The following is a 24703-nucleotide window of genomic DNA, read 5'->3' on the forward strand; positions in this document are numbered from 1 at the left end:
TGCAGCTTTTCATCTCTGGCACCCGTCATCCCTGTTTGGCAGCACCTTGCTCCCCTGCCCGGCACCCGCAGGTGGCTGTCTCTGTTGCCACCTTGACTCCCTGGGGCTGTTCCCTCTGCTGCCATAACCTCCTCCCTCATTTTTGGCCCTTTCTGCTGTTCTAGTTTCCATGATGGACTCCATAAAATGGATCAATTGGCTAAGAATTGAAAATAGAAATTTTCACTTCTGTCCTTGAATTCTGGAGCAGTGAAGAAGGAAGCGTTATCGTGATGCGTAGTGGCTTTCAGGTTGCACTCCTGAACCTCCCAGACAGGCATTGTCAGGCAGCGTCCATATGAGCCAAGGTTACCTGTCGTTGAGAAACCTTTGGGAGAAATCTTCATGATGTATGTGGTTATGATTGTGATAATTAAATGAAACTGGTTTACTTAGTATAATGTGGCATTTTCTTGGGGACATGGGGGTCCTTATTAAAATATGTTCCTCATTTTGATTACTTAGTACTATTTGCTTTTCCCATTCAGGTGGTTCTTTCTTGGATACACAGATAATATTCTAGGTTTTGATGATATCTAAGTAACAAGTACACATGCAAACTTAGCTGAAGTGTAGTCTCTGTTCCAGCATTACATTTTATTATTTTTTTAAGGCAGATTATTGTGTGAGTTACCAAATTTCAAAGTGATCGTAATTTCGAGCAGGCTGTAGCAGTGATAAGAAGGATGTTGCTCTATGGAACTCCCTTAACCACTGCCAGCCAGCACAATCCCTACCATTTCATGCTGGTTTTCAGGACTCTGCCTTTAAGTTTTATAACCATTTAATTACTTTTTATCTGGGATGGGAAAACCCTAACTGGACCCTCTTGGTCTTAAGCTTAACCAATCACTTTTTTTTAGAAAATTAAGTGAAATGTGATCGGTTTTCACTCAAAATGATAAGATTATGAAATAGATTTTTAAATCTATTGTTGTTTAGCTTTTAACTTTTTTGTTTGTTATGGTTTGGGTGCTGTTCATGTTACATAACTTTTGGGGAATATGACTACTTTCTAAAAAACTTGTTTTCATAAGAGTATGGTCTCTGAAAATGTTTTTGAAATGGAAAATTATGTTACGTTGATGAAAAAACATTCAGCCTTCATGTGTAGCAGGAAAAGGATCACATCTCTAAAGGTACTAATAACTAGATTGTCAAAAAATCATCAGTCTTGAGATTTACATAACAAAAATAGTGTTTTGGCGTTTGACTATAAATATGGCTTAGTGTGGCAAACCATGGTGTTAATATGATGTTTCTTCTGTTTGGAGTTTAGAATAGCTACATATTGTTTACAGCTCTCTGTAACTCTTTTAATCTGTTTTCCACAGGAGCAACAGCTGCTGCTCGAAAGGAGGTTATAAGGAACAAGATAAGAGCAATAGGAAAAATGGCTAGAGTTTTCTCAGTGTTAAGGTAAGGTTTTGTGCTGTTTCAGATTTGGTTTTTAATGTTAAAGGACATCTTTGAATGATTATTTAGAGTACTGTTAATCAAACAGCAAAATTGATATTTTGGTATACCAGTATACCATCCAACTAAGTTTTACTGGAACCTTTTAAAGATTTCTTTTTTTTTTTGTTTATTTATACTGCTATTTATTATGGCTCTGAATAATCATCTTCCTCAGGGCTTTTGCTGAACATAAAACAGACAAACAAAAGACATCAGCAATGAAAATTGCAATTACTCTTTAATTATTATTTTAAGACTTTGGCTTGCCAAGTGTACTAATTAACTCTTAGCCACTGGGAGGCAAGAGTTAAATATGGAGAGAGGGCATTGTCCACATCATGTCTCATTAGAAAGGAAGCCAACTGTCCCACTTTGTCACCCACAGTTGTTGCTACTGACATGAGTAAAGATGATTAAAGATGAAAGCATTAGGGTATTTTAATGATAAACCCAGGAAATCATTGTGCAGACAACAGCAACTTGTTACCTTGGGCTGCACTCCCCCAAACACATGAACATGCATAACTAATTGCTACCCAGTGTTTAGTGCACTCCATTCGATGTCTCTGAGCAGAACAGAAAACATGCTGTACTGTGCTGAAGTCTAAATATAGAAAATACAGTTCTCCCTCCCTTTTAGCAGCGGGATTATTTTTCCCCCCACTCAGGAAATTTTATGTTGCTCTGCTGTAGTCAGTTTATGGCTATTATGGTTAGTACAAAATAAAGGAATTTTCAAAGAATATATTAGTAGGATTGTATGATTGAGATAAAAAGGGGAATTAAAAATAGTTCCTTGAAGAATACACTCTTAATTTCAGATGAGACTGTCAAACTTGCTTGATTTGAGACTCTTCTGCAGCATGCAAGCAGTGGGCAGGTTGTCAGTAGGGCTTCACGTGGACACAGCAGTTTGCCCATGCATTGCAGATTGCAGCAGCATGGCTTTAAATAGCATACTGAGATGGAGGACTTGTACCTGGGGTTCCCAAAGTGTTATATGTGAATTACTAGTGATGCACAAACTACTTCAAAGTGGTACCCATAAAAAAAAAGAGAAGTTGGCATCATGCCTTTTCCTTAAACAAGGCGGGGGAGCAATCAAATGTTTCCACCTGCTCCTCTGTACCAAGTCTGGCACAGAGCCTGGAGCTGACATTGCCACCACCTTCGTAAAACAGCACGATTAGTTTTCTCTGATGATAGTTGAGCAAACAGTTTGGGAAACCTGGCTTTCTACCATAACCTTGAACTGCAGGTTCTGGATCTGCTGTATTTTGTTGTCGAGCACTTTTTGAAATGTAGGATTAATTCAACAAAAAGCAGACTTTAATAGGCAGAAAGTCCTGAAATTAGATGCTCAGCTGATATATCTGGGTTTTGATTACTTGCAGGTGATTGACGTCACCTATATGTCAAAGACTTTTTCAAAGGGGACTATGGGGCTGAAGCTTTTCAATGGTTTCGGGGATGGAAGAAGGGTACAGGATAATTCTTGCATGTGTCCTGTCTAAAGTGATACGCATAAGCCTCATAACTTAGGGTTTTAGCACTGTTTGAAACTGTGAGCCCTCTTAAATTATTTCATGAAAATCAGTATTTTAAGCACTGATGAAAATCAGTCTTGATCTTCCCTGAAAAGTGGTCAAATTCATCTCAGAATTGTTCATGAGGTGATTTGTTTACCCCTACCACATGCATCCCAGCATCTCCAGAAGACCAGAATGGACTGTTTCTGGTAGAGGAGAAGCCACAGGTTGACTCAGTGAAGCTGCTTTTACAGTTCTTGGTTACTGATGGACCTTAAAACTTTGCAGGAAGGACTGAAGATGAAGAGTATATTTCTTCTCCCTTAGCTTTAACCAGCAAATACAGTGCATCCTTACTGTGGTCAGAGGTGTAGTCAGCAAATAAACAGATACCTCCAATGGGCAGTTTGGCAGACCAGTCTTCTAAGAGAACGAGTGACGTTTCATCCCAGCCATCATTGCTCCCCTGGGAGTACCTTTTCTCTTTTGCTGGAAAAGGTTGATTCTCCTCAGCTAAGGTGCCAGGCTTCTAGGCAGCAAAAATTAGATGAGGTTAATCTTGCAAATTCTGTACCTATAGGAAAGCCTGAGTTACATTTTTGGTCTTGGCAGCACAATCCACACATAACACACGAGTGTCTGATAATTGTGTGTAATCCTGCAAAGGCTGTGGTGGCACCATCATCTAAACTAACCTGTTTCAGAAACCTCTGAAGTTCCTGTTAGAGTCATTGCTGGTTTACAAAACTGATTTCACTAATTCTTGAAAAGCGTTTCCAAATGATCAGCACGTGATCTTGACCACCTTCAAAGGACTCGGTCGAATGTCTCTTCTCCAAACTGGAGTGGCCACTTTCCTCAAGGATGTAACCTGAATGTGAAACTGAGGTCATTTCAGCCACTTTAGTCTCAAAGTTAGGTATCAAACTAGCTTTGTATGGAGTTTCAAAGGTTATAAATGAGCTTTGCTGAGAATAGCCACAATAGAAAGATTGGCATAAACTCAGTGGAAGACTTCACAATTCCCTGTCATTGCCTCTCTCCAACTTTGTTTCTTAAGTCTGACTTTTCTTTGGGTATGTTTAGACAGGAGGGAGGTAAATAAAATGTTTAATCAGTTTGTTTGCCTTTTTTTAGAATGTAAGTGAAGGACATCAGATAGAAACTAAGGAACACCAAAGGCTAAAAAAAATAATCTTGAAATTTGTGATATAGAGGTTTCATGGGAATATGCTGTTTAAAGATAATAAAAATACAGTGAATAAATTTATCCTATGAAGATGAGGCTAGAAGTGCCATTATGGTTTAATTAAAAAAAAAAAAAATAAGAGAGAGAGATAAAATGGACAGAATTGAAAATGCGGATTATGCAATTGCTTGCAGGGTCAAATGATCAAGAGAAACCAAAAACTTTGGTGTGTAACTCCAGATGATGAAAGTGCTGTGTTAATTCTGGAAATATTTGGCTGTCACATTGGTTCTAATTGCTTAGGAAACCTACAAGGAAAACAGTCACAATTTGATTTTGACTATGACACAAAGAAAAGCATGTACAAGGAGAATTGTTTTTAAGCTAAAAATAGAACTTGAAGAGTATATGTAGTAGGTAAACAAGAGTTGTTTGAAATACATGAGTAATTCAGGGCACATAGGTCTAAAGAAAATTTTAAGTAGTAGAATTGCTGAGAGATGGTTTTGATAGACAAAACCACATTATCCTCAAGCAAATGTGGAACTAAATTCTGTCTTTGTGATTGCTTCCTCCAGCTTAATGTCGTTATGTATTTCAAAGTAAAGCACTTTGAAAATAGATTTCTCTTAAAGAATTGGTGTCAGGTTTGCTGCTGAGAAAGTATGTCATCACAGATAGCACTACAGCTCATAGAAAGCTGTGTTTAATGGCTTATCTGGATAGAGCTGTTGTACTCCTCTAGCCATATATTAAAAACTGTATGTATTTGAAGACCAGTAAAATATATTTAGATTTCCTAGAACATTTTTCTTGAATCAGTACCATTTTTAGCATACAAAACTATTAAGAATAGTGCTGGTAAGGGTGGAACTGCTTATTAATTTTAATGAACTTTTAGCTGCCTTTTTTTTTTTAAATGGCTGGTGGTCATTAATAAATAATGCACCTGAGTGCTAGCGCAGACAAAAGCAAAACATTTTAAGTTGATTTTGGACCACATGGTGTAAGACACCTAAATACATTGTTGGCAATAACTGCTCCTTACGAGTTTGTGGGTTTATATGTATATGTTCAAAAATTATGTCGTATGTTGTTTCATAGATGTAGATTAGAGTATTAACTATAGTGGGAGTCTGTGTATGGTGTGGTGCAAAGGTGAACCACTTACACAGCAGTGTAACTGCACTGGTGCTGGTGTTATCACCAGATATTCAGCCTGTCCTGGTGAGGAGAAAACCAGATCATTGCAGGGCAGGTGTAGCTTAAGGTGTCTAAAAGGTGTTCTGTGTTTTTGTTTTTTTTTAAAAAAAGAGACAATTGTTTACATCTGGGGTGTCTTTTTTTTTTTTTCTTCCTTCTGCAGAGAAGAGAGTGAAAGTGTTCTGACACTGAAAGGTTTGACTCCAACAGGAATGCTGCCCAGTGGTGTGCTTTCTGGAGGAAAACAAACACTGCAAAGCGGTAAGCGTGTTTGCCTGTGTGTGTTATTATGTGTAAAAGAAAACAATTGTTTTTCAACTGCAGAACCCAAGAAAATTAACTGCAGTCTTCTCTGAAAAAAATAAAGGACAGAATAAAAGAGGCGGTTTGTTGTGCTGGAGCATTTGTGAGCAGTTCATGTAAGGCCACTTCTCAAGACTCATTACATGCCACAGATTTTCAAAGAAAGAGAGGGGCAAAAGGTCCCTGAAAATCAATTGTTCAGAATGGTAGATCAGCATTGCATGTGAGATGCACTCTTTCCACAGCTTACAGCATCTTTCTGTTTGTTTTGGTTTTTTTTAAGAGCAGCCTTTGATACATGGAGTACTGAAGGTGCAGCTTAGATAATGACACTCATTTTATCTGATTTGTTCTTCCTCACAGAGAATCACCAATAGAAAATAGCTCTAGAATTAGATTTTCTCTCCTAGCAGTTCTAGGTGACAGCATGAGAATAATTTCATTCTGATTTAAGCCCAAGTGAAGGGAGGCTCTTGCAAACACCACATTTGCCTTGTACACAAACACAATACAGATTGTCAGTTCAGTTTTATACCAAGTGCTTCTTGTTACAGGAAATCTGTAAGTCTGTAGTAGGGCTGCTTTTGATGAAATATTCCTTTTGGAATAAGGAGCTGCAAAGTATTTAATTTACTGTTGTAAGCTCTCCTTTTTTTTTTTTTTCCTGTGTGTATTGCTGCAGAGTATATTGCAGGCACACAAGAATGTCTCTCACTTATTGAGGTTCTGTTGGCAGTAGGTGTAAGAAATAGAAATGCCTTACAACCTTTAACACAGTCTCAGCCTCTTGTTTTCCTGTTTCCTTCCTGGAGCATTCTTTCTCTGTATTTTCCCCTTTACTATCTCTTTTATGTAGAAGATTCAGGTATACGGTGGTAAACCTTCTTTCCTCTTTTTTTTTTTCCCCCCCTTGCCTTTTTTCTTTTTGATGACTTGTGTATTACAGACATAGTAACATTCTGCATTGAAAATGCTGCAATATGATTCCACAGGATACCTTTCTTAGTGGGGTTGTGGTTTTTACCTAGACTTTTCTCCATAATAGTTGTTTAATATTTTTCAGAAAATTTGGTCCGAGAAAACTGCTATTGTTGCCCTGAAAAAATATTAGGGAAAGAAATGAATTTGAGAAAGTTGCCTAAAGTTTTTGTCACAATGGCTAAAGGGAAGATCTCCTCATACTGCAGTATTCTGGCTCAGTAAAATATTGCTATACACAAGCTTCTGTATTAGTTAACACATAGTACCCCATTTACCAAATAACCTGAATTTTACATAGTTTCTGTTAAACACACATTCATATTACCATATCTATTAACAGAAAATAAGAGTACTGTGTTCTGTTGTGGAAGTATACATATTAGTCATCATTTTTTTTTCTACTGTGTCAGTGCTGGTTCGGATTTGGTTATTCATTTTCATTTCTCATCCTAGTTATGGTGTTTTCTCTTCAGTTTGCATTGGTTTCGTTCCCTGATTTTTTGCCGTCTCTCTTGCTCTGTAGCTTGAGAGGCACATAGGCTTACCTTGGTGCATGTGGGTTAGATCCTCTTACTTCCCTATGCAGCAAGATAGTAGCATACATATTTTAGTGTTGATCTCAATTAATATTTAACGTCCTAAGTAAAAAAAAAAAAAATTGCTTTGGATTTTATGGAGGATGAAGAAAGCTTTTATGTAGGGGATAATAAGACAAAAAAAGAAAAGAGGAATTCCTAAAAACTTGGCTTCTTGAGCTGTTCTCTAAACCAGAGAAGTTCTTGGAAATCATAATTTCTTTTTAAATATTTGAGCAGTACCATTGCTATATTGGATTGCATTTGCTGATTTGCATCAGCTTGTAAATCTCCGACTGTAGAAAAAAAATCATCCCAAATCTGATGAGTAGAATTGAAATGAAATTGTCTTTAAGAACAATGAATGATTTCAAAACAGTGATTGATGGTATTCATAACACTGCAGCAACCTCCTGATTACAAGCTTTTCTCTCTCTGACCAGGCTTTGCCATTTTGGAGGTCCAACAGCTTTCAATCTTGTACCTATGTCCATTGATTTAAATATAATACTAGAAAGTTTTTTTCAGAGACTGGGTTGACAAAAAGGATGCTTACAGGTGGAGCAGACTGGGTGAGATTGCAAGCAAAGGCAAAGCTGTCTGAGCAAACTGTCCTATGCTGAGGGGACGTTTCTTTTAGTCAGAAGAGAGGAAAAAGTCATTCTAAAAAGTTGTATATGTGGCTCCCTTACCTTGTACTGGTGGCTAATACTTTTCAAACTGACATTGTAAGTGGTATGAATTTTGTGTGATGGCTTTATGCCATTTTTCATTCTCTTTTGACAGGGCAAATCAAACTGCTCTTATTCAAAGCTGGGAGAATTACACAATGACCTTTTCAGGTCAGGTGTGGAATATGGAAGACATTTTAATTTTGTAGTTCTTTTGAGTCAAAAGAAAACTTCTCAACTGTGTCTTTAAAAGCTTTTAGTTTGTGAAACTTCTGCTTCAGAACAAACTGTAGCTTAATTCAGTCTGCAAATTATTGTTTTTGTGTAAGCATTTCTGTGTTTGTCTGTTTTGCCAAAATCCAGCACTTACAGTAACATTAGTGTTGTAGCTCCTTTGCTATTCACTGACTTGTTCTTAGAGTTAAAATCCTCTGCTCATTTTTCTCATTCGTTTTGCTACCCCTTTCTTCTCTTCAGCTACTGTTGAGGCTATTGAGGCTGATGAAGGTAAATTGGCCAGTCCCCTTTCTGTTGGTGCCACAACAGATAAGGGCTCTGCTGGGTGTATTCATTTTGCTGTAGCTTGTACAGATTGTGTGGGTGTTGGGCTAACAATTGTGGCTCGGTATTAACCAAAATGTAATTGCTTTAAAGGGGAAAATATTTTTTGGTGTTTTTTTTCTGTTGCTGCTGTTGTGGTGTTTTTTTCTTTCTGAAAGTTACAATCACGTTGGAATTCCTGTATGTTGAACTACACACTGAGTAATGCCACAGGAGGAGATCAGGGGACTTGGATTTCATGGGTCATAACTCGGCAGCAGCTCGTAAATGCTGTGTGACGCATAGCTCAAAAGCTGTGTGCTGGAGGCAGGGTCTTGTCTCTGCCTCAAACTATCCTCAGGAATCCCTGGTCAAGGAAAACACACAGCTTTTTATGAGTATTCTCTCTTTTTGTTCATTTTGGTTTTCCCTTTTTCTTTTTTCCTTCAGTTTGTTTCTTTTCTTTAGGTCACTAGTAAAAAAAAAATTATTCGTCTTTTGTTACAGTTCAGCATGTTTCTGTTTCTCTTTAAAAGTAAAACAACATGAGACATTTGTCTGCAAGATGTCTGCTTCTTCTGGTAGTGGCAGTTTACACACTGGATATTTACATTAGAGCAACCATTAACACTAGCACCATTTTATCTACAAATATAAAGTCACTGGCTGCCTCAGAAGATTTCCGAATGTTTAGTATTGAAAACTATGGTGCTTTATTGACAGACCCCTAATTTAACCCTTAAGCAATTTTTAGCGCTATGGTTGAAGCCTAAGTAATCACGTATTGCAATGTAAAAGGCACAATATTCATTCAGCATTATAAAGTTTTGGAAGAAGAGTTTTCAGAATTCCCCTTTAAAACAAAATTCTTCAGTTGTATTTTGTTCTTGCCCCTCAAATTTTCTGTGGGTATTTTTTTTTAGTTAAAAAAAAACACCAAACAAACAAATCTGATGATTGCTGTCTGTTGGTAAGATGTGCCCTTTTGGCCAGTTGAATTTGTTTTTGATTTTTGTAAAGCAGTGAATAAAATTACAGAACAAACAAGTAAGAGAAAATACAACTGCTTTCTAAATAGCAGTGAGTAAGCTGCTATTTATGTTGGAATTATCTATTCCTATCGGCAATCTCTAATCTGCAGTGTGCATTCTTGTTGACAGTTTGGCTGTTTTCTGTGATTTTCTGTGACTGTGTTGTGTTTTAGTATACTCTCAATGTAAACTGCTAATCCTCATTGTCTGACCAGCAACTACAGCAGAGCACCTTCCTCAGTATTACAGATGATACCGTGTCAGCTTGAAACACAATCGATTGAACGTCCCCATTCTAGCAATATGCACCCTTCTAGTTGATTCTTGATTTGCCATCATTGCTAGTTAGACACCGTAACCATAGTCGTAATGACTAGTCTACGTAGATGAAGAAAATGATGGAGAAAATGTTTCACCCTGTACCAATTGTTCCTCTGCAGTTTGATTCAGGGCTCGGTAACAGCAGCTGGGCTGTGCTACGGGCAAGCTCCAGGATGCAGAAAGTGTTTCAGCGTCAGCATGGCCATCCATTAAACTGTTGCTTTAAGGGATTGGCCTGGGTGCTTGTTAGACATCTTCATTTTTGTGATAGAAGATAAAGTTAAAAAAAAAAGAAATAAAAAAACCCAAAACCTTGAAAAAACTCACTGTAGGGCCTGTTCTGTTTTCACTGCTCCATCCCTGCTCACTTAACTAATCACCATTATGTTGTTGTTGTTCTTCTGAGTTGAAGTATAATACATGTTAAAACCCATGCACTTCACAAAGTTTCAATATAACATTTGTGAAACTGGCTAAGGAACTACATCCTGAGGCAAACAGGATCTATCCATTTTCACGGGAACGGTTGGCAAAAATATCAGCATGGAAACACTTTCCTCGCTCCCCCCAAAACGCAAGGAGTGGTAGATTGGTACCAGGGATGCTCTAGGGTTTTGGGTTTGTTCACTTATTTTTTTTAATGGAAGTTACCAGCTTGTCCAGAATCAGGACTGCGTATTGGAAGGAGAGCAGGAGTACTTTGGGGTAAAGAAGATAAAGGGAGGGAAGCAATACTGAATTTGATCTTTGAAACTCCCCTACCATTCTCTCCCCAGGGAGTTTACAGTTTCCTGGTACTAACACACCATTTCTGCTCTGTGGCATGTTAAGATAGTGGTGTATCAAAAGTGTCAGTTCTGGAAGTGCAGTGCATTGATTTGGTGCAGATCAGAGAATAACACACAGAAGGCTATGACATACTGTCTATGGAGCTGTGACCTGCTGTTTGCCTACAGTGCTTTTTTCTCTTTTGCTTTAAATTTAAAGATCTTCAACTCTTCAATTAAAGAGAGAACAAAATAAAATAAAAATCACACTCTAAAGATACGGTCCCCAGCCTGTGGCTGCCTTCTGAGGTTGGTGTGGCCTCATCAATGTTGCTGCTGAAGAGCAGATGAAAAGTCCTCAGCTTCAGTTGGAACTTTGGTCGTTTGTCAGTGTGTTTCCAAAGTTAAATTGTACAAATGTGCCAAAATTGCGATATCCCTGGTCCGTGTTGCACGGCATTACTGCTGTTTCACTCAAGCTGCTTTCTAGAAGTCCAGGGACGTGTCGGGGAGGATAACTGCCCTGAATGATCAACAAGCAGCTTGCCTGTGTTGAGAGCACAAGGCAAACCTGTTGCAGGGTCACCCCAGATTTCCCATAGCTTTAATGTATAGCCCGCAAACTGGCCTCTCCGCATCATCACCACCTGTAACTGGCCAGCACTTTTTCCCCTGGTCTTTGAAAGTCAAATGGGAGTTCTGCCTGATGAAGATGTTACGGCGAGGCACACTGTCTTTAAGGCTGTAAGTGATGATGACAAATGCTAACTCACCAGCTCACGGCTGTGCGCTAAACATGGTTCCTGATTGCAAACTGTAGTTTCCTGTCAGCTTCTTAGCTTTTTAAGCTGAACGCCAGTGGGCAACAAACAAAATATTGTAAGTTGATCCTGTTGAAAAAAGTAGTTGTGTTGCAAGACACAGTGGTAGTTAACCCCCAGCTCTTTCTAAGTACGGTAAGGAGTCGGTCATGTTGTCAGATCTTCTCATTGTCGCCTTCGCAAAGGAGGACTTTCGTACTCATTGATAAGTTGGGGGAAAAGCTGCCGAGAGTTTTACGTTGCTAATTTTACTTTTTAATAATCCTTTATTTAGCTATCAAAGGATTTTCACCCCAGCATAAGATCACTAGCTTCGAGGAGGCCAAAGGCTTAGATCGAATTAATGAGCGAATGCCTCCACGCAGAGACGTGCCATCCGATGCCAACCTTAACTCCATCAACAAGGCAATCTCCACAGAGACTAATGGCATGGACAGCAACGGCAGTAATAGCAGCAATATTCAGTGACCACTGTCTGGGAGGGGGGTTGAGCTGCAGGGCGCGATGGGGTTGCTGCACATCAGCAGTGGGATGTTCTTGCCTCTGATAATAGCTTACTTGCTCTGGGGGCCAGGTTTGGATTCAGTTTACAAAAATCATCTATGAAGAGATCGTCAATTTTAATTTGGTGGGAGGGGGGGTGGGGGAGAGACACCTCCTTTGGATATGCCTTTAAAATGCTTGTAGAAAAATGAGAGCTCATGCTGGTATATATTGCAAAGTTAGGGGAATGAACGTGTTTTCCTACTGCATTGGGAACGTCTAGGTATGTTACTGAAAGGCCTTTTATTATGTTACTGGACATGAAAACTTTGTTTAATTTCTTACTAACTATTGTACGTTTACAGTTGCAGCACTAAACATGGACAACATCAAAACATTTTTAACAAAATGTACAAACTAAATAAGGACTATTTATTGATAATGTTTTGCTACTCTTGTCAGACAATGGCTATGAGATAAATTAGGCAGTCTTTAAAAATATAGAAAAAAAAAAGAAAAAAAAGAATGTTGGAAATTTGTTTAAAATGCCAAAAAAAAAAAAAAAGATGAAGAGAGAGAGAGTGAGAGAGCGCGAGAGAGCGATAGTTTAATTTTGTACAGATTATGCTTACCTCAGGTTTCTTTAGTGTGCTTCAATGCCCTTCTTTAAATATAACACTTATCTTACTAATTTGGCAGCAATTATCCTTTTCTTTGTTTAAAAAAAAAAAAAACTGGAATAATGATAACATATTTCTCTTTTTTTTCTGTTTATATTTAGGGGTTTGGTTTGGGGGGTTTTCTGGGTTTTTTTGGTAAATCAAGTCTTGGTTGTGGCTTGCTGAATTTAAATATTTATGAGTGGTGCATTTTTAAGTATAGTGAACAAGACACCATATTAAGTGCAGTGAAAAGCATCTATATTCTGTAAAAATCTGCCTATGCATGTTTTTTAAGAAAAAATGGCTGTATAGGCCTGTATGGGACTGTAATGCGCTTAGTGGTCTGACTTATACTGGAAATGTATGTATACTGGCGTACTTTATATTCTCTAAAAAAAAAAATGCTTAATGCCTTTGAAATTTTGTAATCAAAAAAAGCTTTGAAAAATCTAAGGGGAGAGTATTCTTAAAGTTTTTAACATAAGCTTGTCAGTGCACATATAGATGGGTAGCATGTTTAGCAAACCTTGTGAAATTTAAATAAGTTTGTAGTTACATGTGGAATTCTAAATGCATGATAACTGTTAATGTCATAATGGTTTAGTCATTTTGTTCTGTTCTGTCATGTGCCACAAAATGTGTAATTTTTTCACTTTTTTCCCTTTGTATATCAGTTACGGGTTTCAACTGGTTCATTCTAAAAAAGAAAAAGAAACAAAACAAAACAGTCCATTAATATTTTTTAACAATTGTATAAGTGCCCAAGTAATTCACTACAGCCTACAGCCTTGCCTTTGTAATTTGACTTCGAAATGTTGGCAATCAAAGCATGCACTTGTAACAATGAAAGAAGCATTTTATATTACTACTCAATAAAAATGTGCATGAACTTAAGCACTCTTCCCTTTCTTGCTGGCTCAGTTGCAGAAGTGCATGCAGGCACATGCGTGTGCACTTGCTGCTCTCTTTTGCTTTGGACAGAAGACCATCTGTGTAAGAGAAGAACGACTCTTTTCACAATTCAAGGTCAGTTCTTTACTAAGAAAAAGCTTATTTTCTTACCCAACTGTTTTAGACTACTGAACATCTGCAGACTTCCCCCAAGTTCTGGTTAGAAAGTTGGATTCTCAGTAAAATGAGTAGGATGTATCCCACAGGTAGAGTGCAGAAAAAAAATGTATGCTTCCCCCCCCTCCCCCCCCACCCCCTCATCTGGAGTGTTTGAAAAGGTCAATTAATATCAATTACAATATTCCTTTAAGGAAAACAAAAAAATCAGCAATTTCAGCTGTCAAATGCTCTCTGTTTTCAGTCAAAGGTGAACTGTCAAAGTTCTGCCTTGTTCTCATTTTCTCCCTAACTGTGCTCAGCACCCTTCTACAGTCCGTCATCCTGCAGAGAACTGATGGGTGATGCCAAATGGTGTAATATTGTGGGTGCTGCTTTAGTCTTCCTTTCAGGTAGCATTTTGAAATGTTGGCTCAATGCCTGCGCTCTTATGTGTTTTTCCCACTTCAGCTCCTGTTAATTTTGGGAAAATATGACAGGTGGCAAAAACGAAGACTATTCATAATATACAGGACCAGGAAGCTGGATCAATTTTAAATGCAAATTTTTGTTTCAGATTGTGTAGAAATATAGCATAGGGAGAGACATGCAGAGTCTGACAATTCATGCGATCAGTGAAGCAGTTCATCTGGTTAATGAGCATGGTCTCTGAAAAAGTAATGGTGAAAATTTGAGTGACCACTTTACTTTCCAGTTTGGTCCTGTGTATGTGCTAGGTGAACAGCTGTAGGTTACCTCAGCTAAGTTTTTTTTGTAGAGACAATTAGCACCAATGTAACAGCAAGAAAGAGGGTTTTCATCTCTGCAGTGACAGTGTGGCATAGACTTCTCAATTGGTAGGCTTAACCCAAAAGATCCATGCTACAAGTCAGTGGTAGGTTTGTGAATGCCTGCTGTAATTGCCAGGGACCTTATGGGCAAGAGAGGTAGCCCAGGCTGAATAACGCATTAGGAAATGTACAAATTCTGCCTGGTTAGTAAGGAAGTTTTTTGAACTTTTTATATCTTGGAAGAATGAAAAATATCTGGAGCGTGCAAGATAAGTATCCTGTGTGTCCATCTAGGATGGCTTGGCTCTTTTCTGGAGTGAGCTGCCATTGTACCATGGGGCAGGTTCTGGACTGGCTCTGAGGGGTACTCTAGGCTATATTCAAATGTTCCTGGAAGGACAAAAAAAAAAAATCCAAAGGTTATCTTTTTTCCAAGGCATTCCATCTCTTCCAGTGGTCCGTCCTTTTCCCTGCTGCAGAAGGAGCTGTAGATGAATTTGAAGAAAAACCCTGGCGCCTCTGAAGGCTGAGTTTTGGATTTCATGGCCTCACTCAGTAACATGTCAAGCACTGGAGTATGTCTCCCAGTACAGGTTTCTTCCTTTTTACTAAATATGCTATTCTAATGCAAAAAAATAGCATTGCTGCTTACATCAGGATTTACTGTAACTTTTTAACCACTTTATTCCCAGTGTGTGAGATAGTATATTGGATACATTATTATAATTTCTGCACTGTCATAATTTTCCTTTTCAACAGCTATTAAACATGAAGTATATTAGCTCTTAGCATACATTTTCTGAAGACAATGTTCAAATTTTGTCCAGGGTTTCCCCGAGAACTGCAGTAGGTTTAACCCTGCTTAAGCTTGTGCCAGAATTTCCAGCTGTCGGGCACAGATATAAGTTCTTTCAAGCATTTTTCTTCACACTTTATTTATTGCCAGAGGAGGACGTCTTCAGCCTCTAGAGGAATTTGGCTTTCTCTGAGCACCTGGCCAGTGAAATTGAGGTCATAAAGCAGGGCTGAAAACTGGCACCAAAAGATGCTGCTTGTTAGCACTGACCTGATCTCTGTCCTCTCTCACTTTAGCCCTGGTTTTTAGTGAAACAGTGGAGTTCCAAGTGTAAAAAACAGAAATTCACAGACGCTTTCTAGGTTCAAACTGAATTTACAATTTTAGTCCTTAGGAATCAGTTTCCCTTCTTTTTTCAAGGTACTGTTGCTTGGATTAGTCAGATCCATGAATCTTCCCACTTCTTTCGCAAAGGGATGGATGTGAGAATCGGCTGTTTCAAATGTTAAAAAAATACAAGCACCAAAGCAACCATCATCTGGTAAATAGTTTGCAGATCGCTTTCTTTGTTGCTTTTGGGAGGACGTTTGATTCTGCTCAAAATGGCCATTTTTGGCTTGCGAAAGGGTGAACTTTCTGGTTCTTCAGTGATTTAGGAAAAAACACATCCAATTTCACCTGTGTTCATATGTATGTAAAAACACAGAGGACTTCCAGCCACCTCCATGGGAGTCACAAAAAGGAGGAGTTCGTGGAGCTAGAAGTAGGGGACTTTTTTTTTTGTCTTGCTGAGCTGACTACAGTATCAAGCCTGGTATACCGTATAAAATGTGTGTTTCATGAGGCTGTGATTTTATTAGTATTATTATTTTTAATAACTTGAGGGCAGATTTAGTTTTACATGCACCACGACGTTTCATCAAGTTGACAGATAGCTGTGTGCTCTGGGCAGGATTCTGCTGCAGCACACGATTGCAAAGGGAAGGGCTGCCTTGGCTCTGTCATCCCTGTCAGAAGTTTGTTTTAGGTAAAGTAACTTGGCAAAGAATGTGCTAAAGGACTGATTTTGCTGCCAGTGGGAAGTCTGCAGGCATGATGGCAGACATGACAACGACCGCTCCTTTGTGGAGTCCACTAGCAGCTGTCACTAGTTACTCTGAAGTTCACCAAGGCCTCTTCTCCGTTTTGGGCAGAGCCTTGCATGGTGGTTTGCTGGAGGTTTGGGTCTGGGCACCCAGTTAGGCAGTTCCTACCACAGCAAGACTTGAGCAAGAGGTGGTTATTTCATACTTGCATCTTGGAGGCAGCTGGTGCAGACAGCCACGGTGTGATCGAGCAAGCCCATTTCTCTCAACATCTGGGTATTTAATAATCCTTTTTGCTTTAAATGGGCAGCAAAATGCTGCAACTTGGACTAATTTCACAGTGGTTTGGGCCCAAGGAGCCTACTAAGTTACAGAACTGAGACACACAGAGGCCAGCAGGCACCACCAGGATGGGCTCCTCCAACCCAACTGCTCGTGCAAGGGCAGCTGGAGCAGGCTGCTGAGGGCCATGGCCAGGCAGGTTTCAAGTATCTGCAAGGATGGATCCACAGCCTTTCTGGCAAAAGTGCTTGATGGCTCTTACAGTAATTTTTTTTTTTTTTCTTACATGTAAAAATGTCTTGTGTTTCAGATCGTGCCCTTTGCCTCTTGTCCTGTCACCAGGCCTCACTGAGATGAGCCTGGCTTCATCTTTTTTTACTCCCCCCCCCAAATATTTTTACACCTTTTCTCCAGGTTGAGCAGTCCCAGCTCTCTCCATCTCTCCTCGTAGGTCAGATGTTCCAGTCCCTTAACCACCATCATGGCCCTTTGCTGAACCCGCTCCAGTAAGGCCCTGTCGTTCCTGTGCTGGGGAGCGCAGGCCTGGGCACGACACTCCAGGGGTGTCTCACCAGTGCTGAGCAGGGGGAGCCACAAGTTAAACTAGCTGCCCTGGTTCCCTGTATATACCATTAAGTTCCTAAAACATATATTGATGCTAGTAACTTAAGACAAGTGAAGACATTTCTGGCCTTGTAAGTTGAAGAGATGGGAGCCATACATCAGAAAATGGGAGCAGCAGAGGTATGTTGCAGTTGCAGAGCTGAGATGTACTAAGAATCAGATCCAAGAAGGTAAGAGAAAATTAACGCCTCACCGGTCTGAGAGGGCAGTGGAAGATTGGAATAATATTTATTGCCAAATTTGGTAATAAATTTGATCAGCAAGTTATCCAGGTAGGTATCAATTGCAAGAGGGAGGACCCTCATCCCTGTCCTGTACTGTGTCCTGCCTGCTGCTGATCCTTGGTGCTTCAGAAGACAAAGAAGTCATCAAAAGAATCTGGTCAGTCTTGTACTGAAGGAAATAGTCCTTTCCTGGATTCAGCAGGCAAGCGGCTGAAGCCCTGAAGCACATGATTTGTGTAGTCATTATTGTAGTGCAGATTGTGCACGTGTAATCAGGACATCACATAAATGAGCGATCTTGTGCCTCCCTGGGGAGGGAGGAGTAACCTGCTGAGGAGGTTGCCTGAGGAAAAGATGCATTTTTTCGCTGTCACTTGGTGGTTTATTGGTTTCAGTACATATTTAATAAGCTTTGCACTTGGACTGCATTTTTCTAAAACAAGAAGTGCACTCTGAAGGGAATATGAGGGTGACGCTGTGGCTGAGCTTAAACAAGGCTGCAGAGCTGATCTTTATGCAAAAGTCTGAGGAAGCCCTGCAGCCAAGGACCAGGGCACCAGAGAAAGGAAAGGGAAGAGGAGTGGGGCTGGCAGGAGAGCTTGGTGTATTTCATTACTTTCTCAGGGTAGGTAGGAGAAGAGGCAGTGGTGGCAGCAGAGACCTGAGCACTTGCACTGCAAGACAGAGATGATGAAATAAAGAAACTCCACCACATACCTTGGCTTTGGACAGGCAATGACAAATTATTTAGGCTGATAAAATTCACCTTAGACTAGATGTGCACTTAAAGATGGTGATAGAGTTCAGGCTGTGACCTGAAGAGCAGTCATGCATAAAAGGAGAGCAGGGAGTGGCATGGGAAATGACGTTTTGGAGGGCAAACCCATGATGAACATGCTCACAGCCCTGTCAGAGGAAGAAGCACAGATTGCAGGATTGAATGCTGTGTTGCATGCTGAAGAGTTTAATCAATTCATCTTAAATGCAAGGATGCCTGTAACTAAGGGATTCGGACCTGATACAAGGGAGTTGCCATGAAGTCAGCTGGGATGACAAGCCAAAGCCTGGACTCTGTACAGGATAAAAAGCCAAGAATTATGAGGACCTTAAATCTCAACTAGACTTGTAAGGCAGGACTTGCAAACCAACCAGGTACTGGACGCCTCAAACAAACAGAAAAAGCAAAAGTTAACAAGGAATGGAAAAATGGCCTGACAAGCCAAGTTGGGGATGGCCAGTAAAGGCTAAGAATACAGTGAAAATCAGCATGAGCCCAGCTAAGTAAGTTGTCTTGGTGATAGTGGTTGGAAAGCAGCAGAAAACATTTCTAGCCACTTGAACAGAAAGAGCAAGGTATAAATAAGTGGGAAATGATGCAATGAGGGTAAGGGAGAGGTTTAAAGTAGATGTATTAGCTAAAGCACCGTGGAAGGAAAGCCAACAATGAGATTCAGGATATGGAAACAAGAACTATAGGGATCAAGACAGGAACAAATTCAGAGTTTAATGCACTTATTTAATGAAAATGAGTTTTTCCTGCAGTTGCAATAGAAAATACCGTATTTGCTTACTTGTCAAATAGCAATTCTCTGACTGGGTGGCATATTTTGAAAATATACTTAGAGAACATATAGTTCAGAAGTATAGATAAATAAGGAGCAACCGCAGGGCCATTGGTCTGAGCGTAATCACATGCAAAGATTTAAAGCAAATCTTGAAGGAACCACTGATCAAAATGTGCGTGAGAGGAGCTGTTCGCTACAGTGCTGTGTGGCAAATAGAAGTTAGTTATGGATGTCAGGAATCTGTACGTGAAAGTTAAGGTGGAAAGGGAAGGTGAAGGGAAGACCACAACTGTCAGTGTTGGGAGAGGACACTCTGGGTGGTGACAGTGTTTCTCAGAGGTAGTACATAGAAATTTAGCTAGGCAAGAAATGCTTGTGGCATCATAATTTGTTTCCCCCTTCCCTTTTCCATCTGTGTCTCTGTCCACCCTCAGCAGCTTTCAGTGGGAGACAGGATCACTGGAGGGTGATGGGGATTACTAGGAGGGATCACTGCTGGAGGGAGCTCCCTTTCACGTGTTTTCCTTTCCTCTCCAATTTTCTTCCCTCTTGTTCCTTTTCCTTTTCTCTCCCTCGTTCTTTTGCTTTATCATAGCCACCATTTTGCCACTGGTTCCTTTTCCCAGATCCCCTGGGGCACTGCCAGCTGCCTGTCTGCCTGCCAGGCAAGCATGGACTGGCAGTGTCTCTCGCTGCAGCCAGGATCACGCCTCCATGTGACCTCGGGGGGTGACCTTGCCTCAGTTCCCTGTGCTGCTGCCATTACCTCCACTGTGCCTGGACCTAGATGCCTGTGTGTCCAGGCAGCTGCTGCTCACAAGAAAACAGAATAAAACAATGAATTCCATGGAGACTGGTTCTGAGTGCAGGAGCATCACAGCAGGTCACTGGCTTGAGCTTTCTGTTCTTCTTAAGTCAGGAGCGTTCCTTGTGAATAGGTGGTATTACGAAAACACTGGTGTTTGTGGAGAGAGGGTGACTTGGCAGGAGAATAAGACAGTTATTTTTTCCTTTTCAGAGCTGAGGAAATAATATTGGTAACAAAAGCCTTTGCATGTGTAGTGAGAAGTGCTGACGTTGCCCTGGAAGTTGGCATCAGTAAGTGATAACACTCATCATTCCTGAGGAGCTGGTGGGGAGAAGCAGCAAGATCCGCTCTGGATGGGGGGAGAAGGAGGGCTTCTCCCAGTCCTTTCTGCCTCTGCGTGGCTATTTTAGTTAGTGGAGAAAAAATAAATGGTCAGTTTTGCCTTCACTATCTCCCAGCAAAGAATTTCTCTTGGCCCTTTCACTTCCACAGCTTTTTCTTATAAGCTTTTTCTTATTCATGTGTGTGCTTTCGCATGGAAATAGATTTGCAAGACTTGCCAAACAACGCACCTCTTAAAAGCACAGCTGGGTGCTGACACGGCAGTGTTTCCCTCAGTCCAGAAAGTTAAATCCAGAAATAATCTCCTGTTTCTAACAGCTCGATGACTCATGCGGGCTTTGGGGAGGGTGCAGGGATTCCCGTCCCCAGAAAGCCCCGCTGCTGCCGGGGAGGGGGGGGGGTGGGGGGTGTCGGGGGGGCTCAGCTGCAGGGGAAGCAGCGCTGAGCTATCAGAACCCATGCGAGGAGGGACTGGGCAAGTCAGAGCAAATGGCTTCTGTGGGGGCTGAGAGTTAGAGGAGGTGGGCAGGGTCTGAAGCAATGCTGATAAGGGCTGCCTGCCCTGAGTGCTAAACGCTCCCTTTCTCCCCCAGAGTTGGAGGAAAATGCCCTGGGTGTGCTTACGGAGCAAACTTTCTGTGCCACGGTTGAGGCTTATTTCCCGTGCCCAGGAAGGGCTGGGGCATGAGCCTGCAAAGCTCCCTGCCAGAAACACTGGGTGAGAGCCACGCAGACCTCCTAAAGGGGTGTAAAAGCAGGTGCACCTGGCTAGAATTCCCTGCGGCTGCATGTCTTCAGCTTCCCAAGGAAGCCAATGGGTGGAACGATGTCTGTACTTGTGGTCCTGATTCATCCAGTTTCCCAGTCAAGGTTCCTGCAGTGCCTGGGCTGGCAGCACCTAAATGACGTGTTTTCTCTTAAACCATCTAAGCTATCACGTTGCTTGTCCGAAACTCAAGGGGCTTCATCCTTGTGAATGAGTACCACTGTGGCAGTCTTCCATAATGAATGAAAATATGTGGTATGAGATCTACAGTAAATTATTCTGACTATTAAGATAAAGATACTCATGCAGTAGTTACAGAGCACACAGTTACTCTGCAGTTTCCAGGATTTCTTGCTGGGCTGGTCTTTGGTATCTTTGCTTGCCCTTGTGCCAGTCATAGAGTCCAAATATTTAGGTAAAACTCCCTGTGAAAATACTTTGTCTTTTTCCTTTTCTTATTGATTATGCTTTTAATGTTTTTCAACACAGTTAACCTAGTGTAACCTTTGTATCTAACGTGTTGAAATGAAGCCGTGAGAAGCCAGGAGTAATCAGGAGTGTGAATGTAGCGTCAGCACAGGCTCTGCCTGCAAGGATATAGATATAGACATATATGTATGTGTTAACTAACACAGGTGTTCTGAGGAGAAAATATGATCTTTTTTCAGCATTTTACATTGGACCTGTCTTATTACCCCACAGGCATCAAGAGACAAGATACAAAAGTGGGACACTGCCACGTCTGCTGTTTTCTCCCCTCCCTGTGTCAGCATGTCTAATCTGACCCTTCCTCTGGGTTTCTTCACTGCCTTTTCCTAGAAAAACAGAGGGACTTTCTACCCCACTCTCTGGGAAAGCTGAAGCACAGAGAAGACCCAACAATGCCTTAAAACCAGCAGTGAAAACCACTTAGCCCAGGTGTGCAAGCACCAGCACTGACAGCACCCACAGCCCAAACCCCTGGGCACTGGGTCCATGGGAACCAGGGCTAGGGGGGGATAGCTGAGGCTCACACAGCCAAAATTTTTCAGGAACCAGAGCACATCCCAGGAAACAACACTTTTGAGCCAAAAAACACATGACTGGGTAACATTATTGTTATTTTTCTTGCTGTTCCTGGCCTGGCAGCCTTGCCTGTCCATACCCTACTTCCTTCAGGTGAAGCAATAGCTAGAGAGGACTCTATAGGTGAGGACATGCTACAGAGGAACTGAAGCCAGCAGCTGACTGGGGACTCACCTGCCTGGAGCACGCTGCACCTATTTGCAGAAAACCTGGACCTGCAGGAGCCCAGCAGGGCTGCCCAGTCAGTTGCTGGGATTTACATCAGGATGATGAGAGCATGTGTAGAGTATTTTCACCATAACAAACAGCTGGGCACTCTTTGCCAAAGCATTCTTAGAAGAGAATGATACAGCCTGGAGCGGTAGGACAAGAGGATATCTGGGCCATTCAGAGCTGGTAGGGAATTTTAGGTAATGTTATTAACTGTAATGCTTTTTTAGTGAAGCTTGTGGAGGAAAACCTTTGTATCTAATGGAATAACTGTCATTATTTCCTGGCTCAGAAATATTTCCAGTCTCCTGCGGTATCACATGTACTGGAGAGGTCTTGAAGATTGCCTGTTTGCAAGGGCAGTGAAAGGCCAAGGCTGGAGGAGTGGAGGGACAGGAGAGAGGAATGGGAGAAAGTACAAATTTAATAGCAGAAAATACTTTTTTTTTTTTCCCAAAAAAGTTCCAGGGTTGTTTTCTTATTATTGTTGCCAAGATTAATTACAGATAAAAATCCTTGAAATATGGATCATTTGAAAGAGATCAGCTAGGAATTAAGCTTTGGGAAAACTGTCAAAAATCTAAACACATAATTTATCTCTGCGCCACAGCTGAAGTGCAACAAAAATATATATTCTGCTGAGCACTGAAAATTAAATTGTTATTCTCATGTGAGCATTTGTATGTTGTTAGAATAAAACCCTGGGATTTAGTAATTGCCTCAAGCACTAAACTCTTTGGCATAGCTGTTTCAGGGTGAGCTTGCTTGGTTACAGGCAGGCAGCTGCTCCATCGGTGGATTGCAGTGGATACATTACACCTGTAATGGCTGCAGGGGACTGTGGGATGTGATGGCTTGAAAATTACAGATGAAAAGCTCAGTGGGAAGCTGCGTGTTGCTGTTGGACGTGGCCCTTTCCTAGACCCAAGAGCATGCCTTGCTGCTTCCCCCGGGAGTTCTCCTGCCTTCCCTCATTTCCTGCAGGCTCCCTGGCAGGACACATGTCTTCCTCAATGCAAAGAAAACAAGGGGGGAAAGCCCAGGCGTGAAATATATGTGACCCCTCTCTCCATCCAGTAAAACTACTTGAAGTTACAGAGTGTGCCACTGGAAGTCAGGAGCAATGGGCAACACAAGCAATAGATTATTTAAACAATATAAGTCATGCTTTAAATTCAACCCTGCTCTTTTCCACCCCAGCCGATGGTGCCCCAGCCTCCCAGGCCATTGGAAAGGACCTCACCCTCTTTGAAAGCTGCCGCCATCCCTAGCGATGCGTGAGGTGGTCTGTGGCTGCACAGCTGCCCGTTGCAATTCCAGCAGCCCTCTCCCCTTTCCCTCCTGGAGAGCTGCAGTTTCGCAGTGCAGCTCAGAACAACAGAGGCTTGCAAGGTATGTCCTTCAGGGACGTCTCTACGGACACCTTCCCTGAACTGAATTTTACCTCATGGGAAAAAAGAAAGAATGGGAACTCCTTTCTTCTTCTCCATTTCCATGTCAGGCGATGCATTCGAACGTCCAGCGAAAATATTCCGAAAGGCCAAACTACTAATCTCGCAGCCCTTAACCCTACTGCGTGGCAAGCACTGATACAGCCCCTCGGTGAGGAGCTTGGGTGTCATCGCCTTCCTCCCTGCACAGGCTTGGAGCACATGTGCCTGTACATTGCTATGTGTAAGTGAAACCCGTTGCCATGGTGACAGTGGGCTTTCTAAATATGGTATGCGATGCCCAAAATCGCATGGGCATTAACTGCTGAGGTGCATTCAGGGGTTCACCAGAAAAGAAAACATTTGCACTGGGGGCAAATCCCCTGAAGTGGTGGCGGTGTTAATTACAGGTTGATGATTTTATCTTCTGCAGCACCCCGGGTGCTCTCCAGGACACACAGGCTAGCTCTGGGACCCTGTGCTGCAGCTGATAAGAGGCTGGACTGTATTTATCTTACAAGTGCAGGGAGGGATTTGTAGCATTTTCACTACTTGGTGGCTGGGTTCCTTCTTGCTTAAAGCAATGTAGCTCTTCCAATGCTTATCTATGCTGGGCTGAACAGAGGTAAGGCAAGATTACACCTGATATAATTATCGGTCTTGTAATTACATGCAACAACCCCAGACAATCTCCTGGGTTTAAAGTACAAATCTAATAATAATCAGGCACAGGAGTATTACAGGCTAAGGAAATCTTCATTTGCCAGACCTTTGCCTGCACCTTTCGGTGAGAGCTGCGGCATGAAATGCAGTGATGTCTGTGAAGCTGCAGCGTTTGCCGTGCATGTGTCCATCAGTCGGTGTGTAGTGCCCTGCTGAGGAGGGGCAGGAGGTTCACACACCAGCCATCCGCCCGTCCCCGTGATGCTCATCCCTCCGGAGCACGGGGGCGGTGTTTGCTTGTGGGAGGTGAGAGCTTTTCTGCACCACCTGTCCATCCGAAGGCTGAGCTGGGGGTTGTTGGAGCAGTGGGATGTGAGGCTGCGGTGCCCCTGGGTCCCTGCAGCAGCCAGGGCTTTCCTGGCTCTGGTCCCA

General features: G+C 41.6%; 1 protein-coding gene and 1 long non-coding RNA gene across 2 annotated transcripts in view; one reads left to right on the forward strand and one right to left on the reverse strand.

Moving 5' to 3' along the window:
• PPP3CA (protein phosphatase 3 catalytic subunit alpha) overlaps positions 1-13467 on the forward strand; it is a 194251-nt gene extending 180784 nt beyond the window's left edge. The window contains exons 11-13 of the mRNA XM_080368667.1: positions 1374-1458; positions 5582-5679; positions 11703-13467. Of these exons, the coding sequence (XP_080224793.1) occupies positions 1374-1458; positions 5582-5679; positions 11703-11896 (377 nt within the window). The 3' untranslated portion in view covers positions 11897-13467. The remainder of the gene's footprint in view (positions 1-1373; positions 1459-5581; positions 5680-11702) is intronic.
• Positions 12635-23648, reverse strand: LOC308055111. The gene is made up of 2 exons (XR_013924337.1): positions 23359-23648; positions 12635-21811 (listed from the first exon to the last, which is right to left on the reverse strand). It is a non-coding gene; the product is annotated as an uncharacterized lncRNA (long non-coding RNA).
• Between the last annotated feature and the right edge of the window lie 1055 nt (positions 23649-24703).

This window comes from Falco punctatus, assembly GCF_963210335.1.
Source record: "Falco punctatus genome assembly, chromosome: 1".
NCBI lineage: Eukaryota > Metazoa > Chordata > Aves > Falconiformes > Falconidae > Falco > Falco punctatus.